Raw genomic sequence first — 15,601 nt, forward strand, 5'->3', positions numbered from 1 at the left:
AGCCCCATCCAAAACCCTTCCACCAAGAAGGCTCCAGTTTATATTAGGGAAATTGAAATCCACCATGCAACAACCCTATTATTTTTACACATTTCCTCAATCTGATTCCATATCTGTTCCTCAATGTCCTGGTGGTTATTGGCGGGGTCTGCAGTACAATCCCATCAGAGTGATTACACCCTTCCTGTTCCTGAGTTCTACCCAAATGGGCTCAGTGTTTGAACTGTCCATTATGCCTCCCCTGTGTGCAGCTGTGTTATTGCCCCTGGTTAATAGTGCAACTTCCCCCCAACCCCCACCTTATTTTTTGTTTTAACCACCTCTATTTTTTTTAATTTATTGAGATGGTGCAGAATAGGCCCTTTGAGCTGTGCTTTCAGCAATCCCCTGATTTAATCCTAACCTAATCATGGAACAATTTTCAATGATCAATTACCCTATTAACCGGTACATCTTTGGACTGTGGGAGGAAACTGAAGTATGTGGAGGAAACCCACATGGACATGAGGAGAACGTACAAACTCCTTACAAGCAACAGTGGGAATTGAACCTGGGTCGCTGATACTGTAAAGCATTGTGCTAACCACTATGATATTGTGCTGCCCCTGTCTTTTCTAAAACTTCAAAAACCTAGTGCATGAATCATCCATTCCTGCTCCTCTCTCTCAACCAAGTTTCAGTAACAGCCACAACATCGTAGTTCCAAGTACTGACCCATGCTCTAAATTCATCACCTTTACCTATAATACTCCTAACATTAAAATACACACACTTCAAACTATCTGACCCATCATACCTGTTATTTTGATATTGCCTTTCAATGCTTTCCCTGACATCCACCTTCTGGTCTGAGCCTTCCCTTACTGACCTGGTGCTCCGGTTCCCAGCCCCCTGTAAATCTAGTTTAAACTCTTTCAAGCAGCATTAGCAAACTTCCTGGCCAGGATATTTATTCCCCTCCAATTGAGGTGCAACCCGTCTCTCTTGTACAGGTCACCCCTTCCCCAGAAAAGGTTCCAATGATCCAAGAACTGTCCCCTGCACCATCTCCACAGCTACTTGTTTATCCATGCTGTCACCCCATTCCTACCTGCACTAGCCCTTAGCTCTGGGAGTAATTTAGAGATTACTACCTTGGAGGTCCTTCTCTTCAGCCTCTTTCCTAACTCTATATACTCACCGTGTAGGACCTCTTCCCTTTTTCTGCCCATGTTGTTGGTGCCAAAATGCACCACGACCTCCAGCTGCTCCCCCCAACCCCCCTTAAGAATATTTTGCAGCCGCTCCAATACATCCTGGACCCTAGCTACCGGGAGGCAACACACCAACCTAGTGTCTCTTTTGCGGCCACAGACTCTCCTGTCTGTCCCCCTAATTACTGAGTCCCCTATAGCTACCGTACAGCCTGTCTTTACCCTTCCATGCTGAGCCTCAAAGCTGTGTTTTTATTTTTTGCGTACTAATAGTCCTGTGCTGCAGCTTTACTAGACTGGCATCTCAGTTTTAGGTATGTCTAGGATACCAAAAAAAAAGAGATGCCAGTCTAGTAAAGACTGGCATTATACACTTCTCTTTTAATCAGGGTTCATCCCCTTGCTTGTGATATTGAGGTATATGCTGGTAGTGAGATTGCAGTGGATAACTTCACTCACCTCAACACTGAACTGATTCCACAACCTATGGACTCACTTTCAAGGACTCTTCAACTCACGTTCTCTGTATTATTTATTTACTATTTATTTATTTTTATTTGTATCTTTACTCAGCTCATTTCTCAATTGCGGGTAACTTTCAGACTATTCTAGTGGTGTTTAGTATTGTGGCTTTCTGGAGATTTACATAAATATTGCAGTGTAGGCCTAATTGTTTAATGCTATTGTGTAGTGACTTTGAGACAATACTAGTTGTAGATATTACTATTGGGACAATGTAAACCCTGTTCATGTTCCATAGTCTTTCAATTTCCTCTTTATAATTCAGCATATTTCTGGTGTTTTCACTTTTCTTGTTTCTGTATCTTGTGTGTGTTTGGAATGACTATATCTATTAAGTAAGTTGTTCTTATTTATCATGTAATATTAGCTCCAGACAGTTATTATGAATTGTCCTATCTGTAATAATGGATTGGTCATAATATAATTTGTTGGACTATGATTTTTATTTACTTGTCAGAGTTTTTTTGTGTATTTGCATACTTAGTCTTTTGCACATTGGTTATCGGTCCATTTTTGTATATAGTCTTTTCATTATTGTATTTCTTTGTTCTACTGCAAATGCCTGCAAGAAAATTAATCTTGGGTAACACGTACATACTTATAAATTTACTTTGAACTTTGGAAAAAGTAATGTATCATTCTGATGGTCTGTAGTTGCAGTGCCTCATGGAATGGTGTTGAACCTCTTGGATGTTGTTCCAACACTCACCCAATGAGCCTTGGTGTGGGTGAAGAGTCTGAAGAGTCAGAAAGTGAGGTAGTACCTGGTGTTCGATCTGCTTTCTGGTACAGCCACAATGTTGAAATAAAATGTTTGGCATATAACTGCATTCTAGAGCTCAAGAGTTATTGAGCTAAATGAAAAAGGAGCAAAGGATGGTTACCACGGGATCTTCTGAAGGGATCTTGCAGTGATATTGTGGATTTATGAAAGTTGGCCAATTTAAAAAAAAGGTGCATATCCTTGTTCATCATTTGAAATGGTAAGCTTGCCTTAAGTTTCTCCTTTTTAGTTTGTGTTACTTGCCCGGAGGTTTGCTGCAGGCATTAGGCCAAGACAGAGTCAAATTACTTGCTGTCGTGTTGGAATGTTTTGACAGACTGTTGCAAAGAGCTATCTCAAGGGATATGGGAAATCTGAGGACTTAGCAACTGGGTGTATGTTAAAGAAGACTTACGTAATTATTTTGAATTTAATTTGAGTGTCTTTATCAAATTTATTTTCTGCTTATTTATCTTTGGTGACTTATGCTGGCAGTCTTCAGTCTCACTCTAAGGACCAATAGATAGTGCTGCAAACTATTTGATTTTTGTGGGCTGCACAGTTGCAATTCATGTTCTCAATAAATAACCATGCACAAAAACTCTTGCAGGCAAGAGGTAAACAGTTTAAGTAGACCTCACTGTTTTCCTTCAAACCTTGGTCAGAGACACGAAGACCTCAATCCAAATGCTGTCTCTACAAGAACAGTACAGAGACCCAATGTGGATGGAACCTTCTGGCCTGTTGACTTTTCACTGAATTGGAATATGCCTTATGGATGATGACTTACTAGCTGCATTTCATAAGAGTATTCTGGGAGTAGTATTACTCCAATATTCAGTAAAGTAATTTTCTGTAACTCCACATTGGTTTATTGCAAATTGTTATTTATTATAAGCCATATCTATCAATAACACATTTTGAAAAGTTATGGCTTTAGAAAGGATATTGAGCTCAAATCAATTTTTATCTGACAAAAGTCATAGCTTGTAAACAAACTATTTCATAATCTTCTATAAAACTGTTGTTCCTCAAATATAATGTACTGAAATTAAGAAGATATAATTTATTCACTTGCGATAAATAATGGAAACTTATTTCAAAAATTTGTCTTTAATTTCTATGTATCAAAACTTGTTAAACATGGATAATTTCAGCACCAACCTGATAATTATCTTCTTTTTGGATTACATAGAAAGTATCTTATTTTCTTAATGCTTTATGACACCATTCAAACATCCTAAAACACTTAAATATGAAGTATTGTGTGTAAGAACAGGCAAGCAATGGAGAAAAGCTACAGCTGGAATTCATTGATACATTAACCTTTTTATCAGAGATACACATACAGCTGAAATTTTGAGTGCTTGTTTCAGTATGTGATTTAATCTAGATAAGTAAAATTACTATTAAGTATATATAGGAAGGTGATTAGTTTTCCAATTGCACGTGAGTTTATTAACTCAATGTCATGTGTAGGTAAAATAATATATGCTTCAGGTTTCTTCGAGAACATGTTATTGTTGCCTGTACCTCAGATTATTCTATCCATATTAAAAGCATGAAATTGACACTGCAGTATTTACAGCTACGCTCATGATCTGTTTATATCCTAGCACCACTTGCTAGCAAAGTTCAGTGCATAGCTCTTGTCTTGTGATCATGTTTCTAAATTATTTGGAATCATGACTAAACGTTGATTTTTGTCGACTGCGGCAGTACAGATCATCTGTAAGTAATCCGCTTCAAGATATGAGAATTGTCACAGTGACTGCACTTGCACCATGTTTAGGGATACATTTGCTGCTTCCTCGACACTCCGATCGCTGAGGTTACGGAGAGAATTGCAGGATATTGAGGACAGAAGAAGAGGTTTGTTCTGGCCAAGGCAAGCGACTGCTGTCCGTCTAAGAGCATTTGGAGAAGCAAGAACACAGCCCCAGTTCTCCAGTGATACTTCTGTACACGACGCTCTGTTGAGTGGGGATTTGGACAAGATCAGAAGCATCTTCCAGAGCAAGGATTCTGTCAATACGGTCATAGAGACAGCCAGTCATGAACTCAACTGGTCAGCAGAATTGGGTATGAATATTATTGCATCATCCATATTAGCATTCTCACGATAGTGTCAGACTAGGGTAGTTCCATGCCTCACTGTAGAACTTTATAATATTTTATTTTGCTCTTCTCTTTAATTGGGTTGAGGGACTGGGGCATTCCTCTACATCCTTCCTCTTTATAATAGAACACATCCCTTTCCTTTTGGTGTTGCCTCTGGGACTTGAATTTTGCATTTCCCTCCCTCCTGTTCTCTGGAATTCTCTCCTCATTGGTTACAAAGATATTTAATAAATTTCACCATCTGGGATTATTGTACAGTTGTATTCATTTCCTTGATAACCTTACCTCCCAAATGGTTAGAGGAGAGAATTTTGTTCAGCCTTCTTCCCAGTAACTTAAAAAAAGATGCTTTGAAGTTTGCTATTGAACTAAAGGAACTCATTTCATATTTGTGGCCATGCTTCTAAAATGATGCTGTTGTAAATAATCCTGCTAGAAACTTAGTAAGGTCAGATGCATCTTCAGAAACACAAACTTTAGACTGATATATTTATTCTCTCATACCCTGAATATTATTTGTTTTATTTGTTTTTGATGTAACATTTGTGAAAGGAAAGTGAATGATGCACTGTCAAACAGGACTTGTATGTGCTGCTTTCCAGTGGCATCAGCAGAAACAAACTTTTTCTGCAATAGTAATGTTGGAGAGGGATCAAAACACAAAGGTACCTAGAGAGTCTTCATAAGGATGGAGGCAGTTATAAGTTTGATTCTATTAAACAATGAACAATGCAGAGTGAACAGCAGTGAACTGGGCACACAGCCCTGGGGGGCCCCCGTGCTCAGTGTGATGGTGTTGGAGATGCTGCTCCCAATCCGGACTGACTGAGGTCTCCCAGTCAGGAAGTCTAGGATCCAGTTGCAGAGGCAGGTGTTCAGGCCCAGTAGGCTCAGCTTTCCAATCAGTTTCTGAGGAATGATTGTGTTGAATGCTGAACGGAAGTCTATGAACAGCATTCGAACATACGTATCTTTTTTGCCCAGGTGGGTGAGGGCCAGGTGGAGGGTGGTGGCGATGGCATTGTCTGTTGAGCGGTTGGGACAATACACAAACTGCAGGGGTCCAGTGAGGGGTGGGGGGCAGCAGGATCTTTTCGTGCCTCATGATGAGCCTCTCAAAACATTTCCTGATGATGGATGTAAGAGCAACGGGACGGTAGTCGTTGAGGCAGGACACTGAAGATTTCTTCGGCACGGGGATGATGGGGGAGGCCTTGAAGCATTTTGGAATGACAGTGCTGCTCAGGGAGATGTTGAAGATGTTAGTGAGAATATCTGCCAGCTGGTCTGCACATCCTCTGAGCACTCTGCCAGGAATATTGTCTGGTCCAGCAGCCTTCCATGGGTTGACCCTGCATAGAGTTTTCCTCACATCAGCCACAGTAAGACACAGCACCTGGTCATTTGGAGAAGGGGTGGTCTTCCTCGCCACCACGTCATTTTCCACCTCAAAACGAGTGTAGAAGTTGTTCAACGCATCTGCGAGGGAGGCATCACCAGCACAGGCAGGTGATGTTGTCCTGTAGTTGGTGATGTCCTGAATGCCTTTCCACATGCACCACGTGCCACAGCTTCTATTGTGTATTTCTCATCATAATGTACAAATGTTTGTATTTCTCATTAAATACAGTGCCTTGTAAAAGCATTCAGTCGCCAATACTTTGTTTAGATGAATGAGTATTACAACCAAGGATTTTGATCAATTTAACTGCAAGTTTTTATTTGTAAATCACATGTTCCTTTTTTTTCCCACAGTGGAGCCTAAAGAACAGGGAAAATTATGGCATGAAAAACTAAATATACAAAAACTGAAATGTCAGCTGTTCAAAAGTATTCATCCCACTTTGCTCAGTACCTAGTTGAACCACCTCTTGCAACTATTATAGCCAGTAGTCTTTTTGGATAAGTCTATTAGCTTTGCACAATGTGATCGAACAAGATTTTCCCATTTCTCCTTGCAAAATTACTCAAGCTGTGTCAGGTTAATTGGGGAACTGTGGTGGACGGCAATCTTGAGGTCTTGCCAGAGATGTTCAATCAGGTTTCTTCGTTTGAAGCCACTCCATTGTTTCTGTATGTCATTGTTCTGCTGAAAGACGGATTTCCTCCCAGGTTTAAGCTTTCTGGCAGAGGCTAGCAGGTTTTTTAAGCCAGGATCTTTCTGTATTTAGTGGCATTCATCTTTTCATCAATCCTGACCAATTTCCAGTCTCTGCTGCTGAAGCGCACCCATACTTGTATGATGCTACCTCCATACTTTACTTTAGGAATGGTGTTACCTGGCTGATTCGCAGTATTAGATTTACGCCACTCAGTGTTGAGGCCAAAAAGTTTCACTTTAGTCTCATCCGACTACAAGACCTTCTTCCACATCTTTACAGTATCTTCATAGTAATACTTGTGGAAACATATCTGTAACACCAACATCTTTACGAATTTATAACTTGTAATGTGACAAAATAGAACCTGTGAGATCCCAGAGTGCTTTGCTGGTTTGGTGATGTAGTTACTATAAGAAGCTTGCAAAGGTATATGATTTATAGTAGTGTGTGTTTTGACATTATATGAATGAAAGCAGAGAAAATAAGAACAGCTGATGGGGGGGGTGGGAGGAAGGAGCCTTAGATAATTGGACTCATTAAAGACAAATGCGGTTCTTTCAAGATGGATGTGAGATAAGACAGGAATGGAATTAAGGGATGGAATGACCATAGACATGAAGTTGAAGAATGACTGGACTCTGTAAATGTATAAAAATTATTTCTTTTGAGCTGTAAGATTGAAGCTACCTTCAGATGACTTAATGTACAGATGACCTTGCAAGTAATAAACATGCGTATAGTTTGGTCCACTTAGTTTGTTGTAGTCTGTTACTGTCTATTTAGAAGACTTAGCTGAATGGTACACAACACACTTTGCAAAGTTTTTACAGGCAAGGATATGTTTTTTTTTCCAGCCAGAGCTTCTTCCTTGCCACTCTTCCATAAATACTCTTTTTGTGCAAAGCCTTAGAGATTGTGGAGCCATGAACTTCATCTCCAGTTGCAGACACTGACTTCTGCAGCTCACTCAGAGTGACTGTTGGTGTCACAGTAGCCTCTCTTATAAGTGCCATTCCCCTCTGGTGACAAAGTTTAGAGAGGCAGCCTGACCTAGGCAGTGTGACACTAAGCCCTATGAAATAGTGAAGCATCTGGAAAGAAATGGATCCATCAGGCAGACGCAGTAGGGATTCAGCAAAGGCAGGTCCTGTTTGACAAACTTACCAGAGTTCTTTGAGGATATAAGAAGCACAGTGGATAGCAGGGAACAGGAGAATGTTATTGACTTGTATTTCCAAAAGGCGTTCAATAAGGTGCCACAGACAAGACTTGTCCATAAGATAAGGATGCATAGAGTTGGGGGTGTATTAGCATGGATAGAGGATTGGTTAACTGATAGAAAGCAGAGAGTTGGGATACATGGGCGTTTCTCTGATTGGCAATCAGTGGTGAGCGGTGTGCCACATGGGTCGGTCCTGGGCCCACAACTGTTCACTATATATGTTAACGATCTGGAAGAGAGAACCTAGTGTATCTAAGCTTGCTGATGACACTAAATGGAGTGGAAAAACAAACTGTGCAGAGGAGACGGGGAGTCTGCAGAGACATATAGATAGGTTAAGTGAGTGGGCAAGGGTCTGGCAGATGGAGTACAATGTTGGTAAATGCAAGGAAAGAAAAAAACAAAATTGTGAGGTTGAAGAAGTTTTCAATGTTGGAAAGAAAAATGGAAGATCAGATTATTATTTAAATAGTAAAAATTGCAGCATGCTGCTGTGCAGAGGGACTTAGGAGTGCTTGTATATGAATTGCAAAAGGTTGGTTTGCAGGTGCAGTCGGCTGTCAATAAGATAAATGGAGTGTTGGCTTTCATTGCTAGAGGGATTGAATTTAAGAGCAGGGAGGTCATGCTGCAACTGTACAGGTTACTGGTGAGGCTGCATCTTGAGTACTGCGTGCAGTTCTGGTCTCTTTACTTGAGGAAGAATATACTGGCTTTGGAGGTGGTGCAGAGGAAGTTCACCAGGTTGATTCTAGAGATGAGGGGGGTTAGACTATGAGGAGAGATTACGTCACCTGGGACTGTACACGCTGGAATTCAGAAGGATGGGAGAAGATCTTATAGAAACACATAAAATTATGAAAGGGATAGATAAGATAAAGGCAGGAAAGTTGCTTCCACTGGTAGGTAAGACTAGAATTAGGGGACATAGCCTCAAGATTTGGGGGAGTAAATTTAGGATGGAGTTGAGGAGGAACTGCTTTTCCCAAAGAGTGGTGAATCTGTGGAATCCTCTGAAGCAGTGGAGGCTACCTCAGTAAATATAGTTAAGACAAGGTTGAATTGATTTTTGCATTGTAGGGGAATTAAGGGTTATGGGGAAAAGGGAGGTAGGTGGAGACGAGTCCATGGTGAGATCAGCCATGATCTTATTGAATGACGGAGCAAGCTTGATGGGCCAGATGGCCTACTCCTGCTCCTATTAATTATGCTCTTATGTTTGGTACCTTTGAGATGGTCTTGTACCTTTCCCCAGATTTGTGCTTCTCTATAATCATTTCCCTGACTTGCCTTGAATGCTCTTTTGTCTTCATTTTGGTTTGGTCTTTTGAAAATCTACCACACTGTTGGACCTTAGAGAGAGGGTTCTTTTATTCTTATCAATTCATTAAAAACAGGTGATCCTCCAATTTTCTGCATCAACAAATTGGGTGAGTTGGTAAGGTAATATGCAGTATTGTCCCTGAGGAAAGTTAGCATAGTAATTACAAAGGGGATGAACACTACTTCAGCCTCACAATTTTGGTTTTTTAATTTTTAATAAATTGTTGACAGGTTTTGGGTTTTTTTGATTTGACAATACATAATGTTTTGTAGATTAGCTCAAAAATTCTACTTAAATATACTTTGTATTTTAAACTTAGAAACTGAGACAATAAAATGTGGAAAATAGTTGTGGGGGTGAATACTTTTTCAAGGCACTGTATAGTTAAACACAGTTAATTAGACTTTTAAATAGCAGGATAATTAAGGAAGAAGGTGGTGTTGAGTCCACTGCCAGATTAGCAGGATCTTATTGATTGTTGGAACAGACTTGACTGGCTAGATGGCCTATCCTTCTGCTATTTCTTGTGTTCTTATATATTGAGTTATTAGTTTCTTCATGTTCCCAAAACTCTGTAACTGAGTTCATTTGTTAATTTTAATCTGAAAGCTTAAGAGCACCTTTGTCAATTTATTTTTTACACAAGGTTATTGTGCACCAGAAACCTCAGCTTGTCTAGTAATCATGTCTTTTTTTGACTACTGATGTCCCCTTTTTGACTATGCACTCACTATCTGTCTGAACAGATTTAAGACCATAAGATATTGGAGCAAAATTAGGCCATTTAGCCGACTGAGTCTGCTCTGCCATTCCATCATGGCTGGTCCTAGATCCCACTCAGCCCCAAACACCTGCATTCTCGCCAAATCCTTAGTTTCCTGATTGGTCAGGGCATCAATCAAATTCTGCTTTAAATATACAATGAACTGGGCTCCTCTGCAATCTGTGGCAGAGTATTCCACAGATTCACTACTCTCTGGCTAAAAAAAATTCATCCTGTTCTAAAAAGGTTGCCCCTCAATCTTGAGGCTATGCCCTCTAGTTCTGGATAACCCTACCATAGGAAACATCCTCTCTACATCCATCTTATCTAGTCCTTTCAACATTTGGTGGGTTTCAATGAGATTCCGTCCAAAGCTGCCAAACGCTCCTCATACGTTAACCCTTTTATTCCCAGAATCATCATTGTGAATCTCCTCTAGACTCTATCCATTGACAACACATCCTTTCTGAGATATGCGGCCCAAAACTGTTGGCAATACTCCTAGTGCAGCCTGACAAGTGTCCTATAAAGCAAGGGTCCCCAACCTTTTTTGCACTGCCGACCTGTTTAATATTGACAATATTCTTGCGGACTGGCTGACTGGGGGGCGGGGTTGGGTGGGTGGGGTTACCAACGGACAAGAGTAGCAGTCAAATCGCAAACATGAGGAACTCTGCAGATGCTGGAAATTCAAGCAACACACATCAAAGTTGCTGGTGAACGCAGCAGGCCAGGCAGCATCTCTAGGAAGAGGTACAGTCAACGTTTCAGGCCCAGACCCTTCGTCAGGACTAACTGAAAGATGAGATAGTAAGAGATTTGAAAGGGGGAGGGGAGCGGAACAAGTGCTACACATGCCCTTACACTTCCTCCCTTACCACCATTCAGGGCCCCAGACAGTCCTTCCAGGCGAGGCAACACTTCACCTGTGAGTCGGCTGGGGTGATATACTGCGTCCGGTGCTCCTGATGTGGCCTTCTATATATTGGCAAGACCCGACGCAGACTGGGAGATCATTTCGCTGAACACCTATGCTCTGTCCGCCAGAGAAAGCAGGATCTCCCAGTGGCCACACATTTTAATTCCACGCCCCATTCCCATTCTGATATGTCTATCCACGGTCTCCTCTACTGTAAAAATGAAGCCACACTTAAGTTTGTAGGAACAACACCTTATATTCCATCTGGGTAGCCTCCAACTTGATGGCATGAAGATTGACTTCTCAAACTTTCGCTAATGCCCCATCTCCCCCTTGTACCCCATTCGTTATTTATTTATATACACACATTCTTTTTCTCTCTCTCCTTTTTCTCCCTCTGTCCCTCTGAATATACCTCTTGCCCATCCCCTGGGCTCCCCTCCACTTCTCCCTAGGCCTCCTGTCCCATGATCCTCTCATATCCCTTTTGCCAATCACCTGTCCAGCTCTTGGCTCCATCCCTCCCCCTCCTGTCTTCTCCTATCATTTTGGATCTCCCCCTCCCCCTCCCACTTTCAAATCTCTTACTAGCTCTTCCTTCAGTTAGTCCTGACGAAGGGTCTCGGCCCGAAATGTTGACTGTACCTCTTCCTAGAGATGCTGCCTGGCCTGCTGCGTTCACCAGCAACTTTGATGTGTGTAGCAGTCAAATACATTGTTTACCCAGAGAAAGACTACAATGACCATGATGCCTTGCGCGGGCACCAGTGCGCATGCGTGTACTGCGGATTTTTTTTTCCCCCCCCCCCCGGAAATTGTTTTTGGTGATTCTGTTCAGAGGGGTGGGGGTGTTAATCACGACCGGAATATAGGTGATAAGTGGGTAATACACTCAATTTCGTTTCTAAAAGCGTTTATCTAACAAATTTAATATTAAACACACAGCGCATATTTTCCTCGCATGAATATAGTGATAAGTCAATTATCAGAGGAGCTTGAAGTAAGTGTTGAACGAGCTTCCAGTAGAAGTGGTAGAGGCAAGTTTGATATTATCATTTAAAGAAAAATTGGATAGGTATATGGACAGGAAAGGAATGGCGGGTTATGGGCTGAGTGCAGGTCGGTGGGACTAGGTGAGAGTAGCGTTCAGCACGGACTAGAAGGGCAGAGATGGCCTGTTTTCGTGCTGTAATTATTATATGGTTATATAAGTCACTTATAAGTCAATAGCATCATAACATTTTAAGTAACATTTGGATATTAAACACACAGCACATATTTTCCCCGTATAAATATATAAAATCATTGCAACACACCAATATCGCTGAATCAGTGGGAGCCCTGGGCTTGTTTCCCTGCAACAACACGGTCCCATCGAGGGGTGACAGGAGACAGTGATACTCGAAGGGGGTTCCTTATGTCCAGTCTATTCCGCAGTTTAGTTTTCGTTGCATTCATTGCAGAAAAATGCTGGAAATAGAAGCAACGTTCTCAGTGCTTTCGTGGCTACCTCAGGATATTTAGCCTTGACTTTGATCCAGAATGCCGGCAGAGATGTTATGTCAAACATACTTTTCATCCCGTCGTCATTTGCAAGCTCAAGGAGTTGATCATCTTCCCGCGCTGACATGGATGACGTGCGGATAGTAGTCATAGTCATACTTTATTGATCCCGGGGGAAATTGGTTTTCATTACAGTTGCACCATAAATAATTAACTAATAATAAAACCATAAATAATTAAATAGTAATATGTAAATTATGCCAGGAAATAAGTCCAGGACCAGCCTATTGGCTCAGGGTGTCTGACCCTCCAAGGGAGGAGTTGTAAAGTTTGATGGCCACAGGCAGGAATGACTTCCTATGACGCTCTGTGCTGCATCCCGGTGGAATGAGTCTCTGGCTGAATGTACTCCTGTGCCCAACCAGTACATTATGTAGTGGGTGGGAGACATTGTCCAAGATGGCATGCAACTTGGACAGCATCCTCTTTTCAGACACCACCATCAGAGAGTCCAGTTTGTGAGGGTCATGACCTCATGTACGTTCAAGCTCAACAGTGGGCATGACAGGGAATGAGGAAAGGTGCAGCTGACTCATATCGCCAAATCATATCATTTCCTCACGGCCCGGTGGTTGGGGACCACTGCTATAAAGCCTCAGCATTTTCTCCTTGCTTTTATTCGCCTGGAAATGAATGTGAACATTGCATTTGCCTTCTTTATCACAGACTCAACCTGTAAATTAACCTTCTGGGAGTCTTTCATGAGGACTCCTAAGTCTCTCTGCAGCTCTGATGTTTGAACCTTCTTCCCATTTAGATAATAGTCCACACTATTGTTTCTTTTACCAAAATGCATTATCGTACATTTTCCAACACAGTCGCATGGTCATCCAGCTACGCGAAGATCATCCAGCCATGCGAAGATCATCGTGGCCAAGTCAGACACAACAACGACCTCTCAGAACCCTTCCCAATAGGCAACAGAGTAAAGCTAGGCTGCATCCTCGCGCCGACTCTCTTCATCTTCTTCAGCATGATGCTCGAAAGGGCCACAGAAGACCTTGATGACGAGGACGGTGTCTACATCCGATACCGCACCGATGGCAGCCTGTTCAACCTGAGGTGACTACAATCCCACACCAAGACATTGGAGCAACTCACCGAGAGCTACTCTTCACCGACGATGCTGCCCTTGTCGCCCACACAGAGACAGCCCTGCAGCGTATAACATCCTGCTGAGCTCTTCGGACTGGAAGTCAGCTTGAAGAAGACAGAAGTTCTCCATCAGCCCGCACCTCAGGAAGATTACCACCCTCCCCACGTCACCGTCGGTGAGGTAGAGCTGAAGACAGTCCTCCAGTTCAGCTACCTGGGGTGCACCATCTCGTCAGATGCCAAGATCAACAAAGAGATTGAGATTGACAACAGACTGGCAAAGGCAAACAGCGCATTCGGCAGGCTGTACAAGAGTCTGGAACAACAAGCATTTGAAGAAAGGCACAAAGATCAGCGTGTACAGAGCCATTGTACTGACCCCCCTCCTGTATGGCTCCAAGTCGTGGGTCACCTACCGTCACCACCTACGACTCCTTGATCATTTCCATCAGCGCTGCCTCCGCACCATCCTCAACATCCACTGGAGTGACTTCGTCACCAACATCGAAGTCCTCGAACAGGCAGAGGTCACCAGCATCGAGGCCATGCTGTTGAAGACGCAGCTGCGCTGGGCAGGGCACATCTCCAGGATGGAGGATCATCGCCTGCCCAAGATTGTGCTGTATGGTGAACTCTCCACTGGCCACCGTGACAGAGGGGCACTGAAGAAGGGATACAAGGTCTCTCTGAAGAAATCCCTTGGTACCTGTCACATTGACCATCGCCAGTGATTAATCTAGCCTCCGATCGCGAGGCCTGGTGACACACCATTCACCAGTCTGTCTCCTCCTTCGAGAAAGGACGCAGGGCTGGTATTGAGGACAAAAGGAGAAGGAGGAAGAACCGTGACACAGCAGCACCAAACCCAGAACAGAATTTCCCTTGCAGCCGCTGTGTCCGGGCCTGCCTGTCCCGTACTGGCCTCGTCAGCCTGCAGCAGGCGTGGGCAGCCTCCTTCCTAAATCTTCGTTCGCGAAGCCAAGCCGTGATGATGATTCCATCTGCCACATTTTTGCCCATTCTTCCAATTTGTTTAAGTCCTGCTGCAATTGCATTGCTTCCTCAGCACTACCTACCCCTCCACTTATCTTCGTATCATCCGTAAACTTTGCCACACAGCCATTAATTCCATTATCCAAATCACTAACAATCAATGTGAAAAGTAGCAATACCAATCCTGATCCCTGAGGAACACCACTAGTCACTGACAGCCAACCAGAAAAGACCCCCTTTATTCCCACTCACTGCCTCCTGCCTGTCAACCATTCCTCTGTTCATGCCAGTATCTTTCCTGTAATGTCATAGGATTTTACCTTGTTAAACAGCCTCATGTGTGGCATCTTATCAAATCCCTTCCTAAGATCTAAGTAAATGACATCCACTGCCTCTCCTTTGTCCACCCTGCTTGTTACTTCCTCGAAGAACTCTAACAGATTTGTCAGGCAAGATTTCCCTTGACAGAAACCATGCTGACTTTGACTTATTTTATCATTAGTCTCCAAGTACTCCAAAACATCATCCTTAATAATAGACTCCAACACTTTCTCAACCTCTGAGGTTAGGATAACTGGCCTATAATTTCCTTTCTTTCGCCTTCCTTCTTTGTTAAAGAGTGGAGTGACATTTGCAATTTTCCAGTCCTCCGGGACCATGCCAGAATCAAGTGATTCTTGAAAGATCATGACCCATGGTCTACTTTGAGATGTAGTCCATCTGGTCCACATGACTTATCCGCCATAAGACCTTCGAGTTTGCATAGCACCTTTTCCTTTTCAATAGCAATGGCACTCACTCCTGCTCACTGCTAGTCTCTTCCACAGTGAACACTGATGCAAAATGCTTATTAAGTTCATCTGCCATTTCTTTGTCCCGCATTATTACCTCACCAGCATCATTTTCCAGTGGTCCAATATCAACTCTCACCTCCATCTTACTCTTTATATAACTGAAGAAACTTTTCGTATCCGGCTTTATATTATTGGCTAGTTTGCCCTCATATTTCATCTTTTCCCTT

General features: G+C 42.5%; 1 protein-coding gene across 1 annotated transcript in view; it reads left to right on the forward strand.

The window, feature by feature from the left end:
• Positions 1 to 4,186: 4,186 nt before the first annotated feature.
• Positions 4,187 to 15,601, forward strand: part of asb16 (ankyrin repeat and SOCS box containing 16) — a 45,004-nt gene continuing 33,589 nt past the window's right edge. Inside the window, exon 1 of the mRNA XM_063038087.1 lies at positions 4,187 to 4,560. Within this exon, the coding sequence (XP_062894157.1) occupies positions 4,263 to 4,560 (298 nt within the window). The 5' untranslated portion in view covers positions 4,187 to 4,262. The remainder of the gene's footprint in view (positions 4,561 to 15,601) is intronic.

The sequence above is a fragment of the Mobula hypostoma genome, chromosome X1 (genome assembly GCF_963921235.1).
Source record: "Mobula hypostoma chromosome X1, sMobHyp1.1, whole genome shotgun sequence".
In the NCBI taxonomy this organism is placed as follows: Eukaryota; Metazoa; Chordata; class Chondrichthyes; order Myliobatiformes; family Myliobatidae; genus Mobula; species Mobula hypostoma.